This window comes from Penaeus monodon, chromosome 29, assembly GCF_015228065.2.
Source record: "Penaeus monodon isolate SGIC_2016 chromosome 29, NSTDA_Pmon_1, whole genome shotgun sequence".
In the NCBI taxonomy this organism is placed as follows: Eukaryota; Metazoa; Arthropoda; class Malacostraca; order Decapoda; family Penaeidae; genus Penaeus; species Penaeus monodon.
In genome coordinates this window covers 23,929,507-23,931,758 of record NC_051414.1, presented here as the reverse complement: position 1 = coordinate 23,931,758, position 2,252 = coordinate 23,929,507, and the positions used below count along the sequence as shown (strand labels likewise).

Below are 2,252 nucleotides of genomic sequence, written 5' to 3'. Positions count from 1 at the left end.
GCCAGGGTTAATTTTGCAAGGAAGTTGTTGCAGAAATAATTTTTTTGTTATATATTTCTGCGCCCCAGGTGTCTCCGAGCGTGCAGCTCTGCGCCCCGGACTGCACGGGCGTGGACCCCGGAACCAAGGTGCGAGACCCCACCGACTGCACCAGGTACTACGTCTGCGTCGACGTTTCTGGCAACGGTGAGATTAAGGGCTGCATTGTTCATTTTAGTAAGATTAAACATATTTGAACGTCAGCATGTTTCCTGTAATCGCGGACGTTTGTTGTGATTTACAGGCGTCTTATTGCCCTCCGAGCCATTGGACTGTCCTGATGGCCAGTACTTCAATGAGTACCACACCATGCCTCGCTGCGACCCCATAGCCGATGCTCCCAGCGACTTCTGCTCTGATCTATGCAACCCGTGCAAGCCACACTGCGACAGTCCGGGAGCTCTCTCGCCGCACCCGACCAAGTGCTACAAATACTATGTCTGTCTTCAGAACGGCCACTACCTCGAAGAAGAATGCTCTTCCCCCAACTTCTACTTCGACTACATGACAAATAATTGCCAGGGCGACGACACTCTCTGCTACACCTACTGCGACACTTGTGTGCCTCACTGCACCCAGCACAACGAGCGCGTGCCGGACCCCACAGATTGCCACAGGTTCTACCTTTGCACGCCGCCCACCGTGTCGAACTTCCTTTGCCCGCACAACCAGGTCTTCAGCAGAACGACGCTGGAGTGTGAGGACGGGGCGACCTGCGTGGTCGACTGCCCTGCATCATAGATTACATAATTCATCGTCAGCAGTTTTAAAACATGTTGAGTTAACATTGAGTAAAAGGAAGATTAGTTACAGTGTAGAGTAAGCAATATAAACGCAGAAAAAAAAAATTGTTTCCCGCATCAAAGAGTTTATAAATTTGATTATATAATCTCGCTTTTTTTAAATAAAGGAATCAAGCATCTACTCATGGAAACTGGAAAAATGCGGGAAAATATGAGATTCAATCCAACACCGTCGCTATACACCAAGTACTACATGTATTCTACACATATAGGAAATTACATATGCACATGCTACACACCTTAAGATGAGACAAAATATTTCCAAAACGAAAGCAATAAGTTCTAGAAAAAAAACGCAGACCAAGAAATAATAGTAAAAAAGTTAAAGCCAGGTATGTGTCGTTTGTCCTAAAGGTTTCATTCCCAGACAAGGCTCGATGTCCGAAAGTTTCATGTATGCTAATGAAGATCAGGAGTCTTTACCATACTTCTTGTACATTTTTTCTGCATTTTACCGAGTAAAAAAAACAAAAAGTTATACGTCGACATTTTATTCCTCTTTCATAAAAGAAAAAAAATGAATTGCAGTTCTAATAGCCTTTTCTTGACAAGTTCATTTACCTCCATTTTCTCATATTCTTATATTTTTATATTGTCAACATAAAGTACAATAATTTCCCTTCAAAATGAACATTAAATCTTTCCTGTCTTAGCAGATAAATATACAAGTGTTAAAAAATAATAAAGGACGTTTTTATAATATTGGATAACGTGAATTTACCGTCTTTGCTCATTCATTCTGTACATGGTGTAACTTTCGTTTATCAACCGAAAGTGCAGTATATCCCCTTCAAATTACAAATTCATTTCTGACAATTACTTCCGAAAACACTCAATTCTATCCGACAACGCAGTTTCATAAATAAACAATATAAGTGATTTTTCCCTTGTTTTACCAACAAGTTTAGCAAAAAGTAAACACAAACATAGCACTGTACTGCTTAGTTGCCTGTTGTTAAATAGGCATACTACGTAGGTTGTATGCCTATAACTGCTATTATTAATTCCATAATTGATCATATAACTGAATTCTTTAATCATCAGCGTTGTTCTTAAATTGTTCTCGTTCTTCTTGCCGACACATATAGTATTATTGATATTTTTAGAAGCAGATCCTGGTTGGGATTGTCATCCAAAACCAATGCGGGGCAACACTGGATAATATTATTGCTACTTATTCCATGGTTTCATATAATAAATCTCATCGACAAATGAAACTGATGACATGTATTTTTTATGGAAATTATATGTGAAATGCACAGAACCAATTTTGGAAAAGCGCGGGAAATCTGTATGACGTCACACCAGCTGACCGATAATACGGTTATGTCTGACCAGAATGAAGATAGGTGAATGAACGTATAAGAGGCAGAGGATGTGAAAATGGAAGGAGAGAAAAGGCAATACAGA

General features: G+C 40.1%; 1 protein-coding gene across 1 annotated transcript in view; it reads left to right on the top strand.

Moving 5' to 3' along the window:
* LOC119592045 (peritrophin-1-like) overlaps positions 1-1,322 on the top strand; it is a 1,551-nt gene extending 229 nt beyond the window's left edge. Inside the window, exons 2-3 of the mRNA XM_037940839.1 lie at positions 69-186; positions 284-1,322. Of these exons, the coding sequence (XP_037796767.1) occupies positions 69-186; positions 284-780 (615 nt within the window). The 3' untranslated portion in view covers positions 781-1,322. The remainder of the gene's footprint in view (positions 1-68; positions 187-283) is intronic.
* The last annotated feature ends 930 nt before the right edge of the window (positions 1,323-2,252 follow it).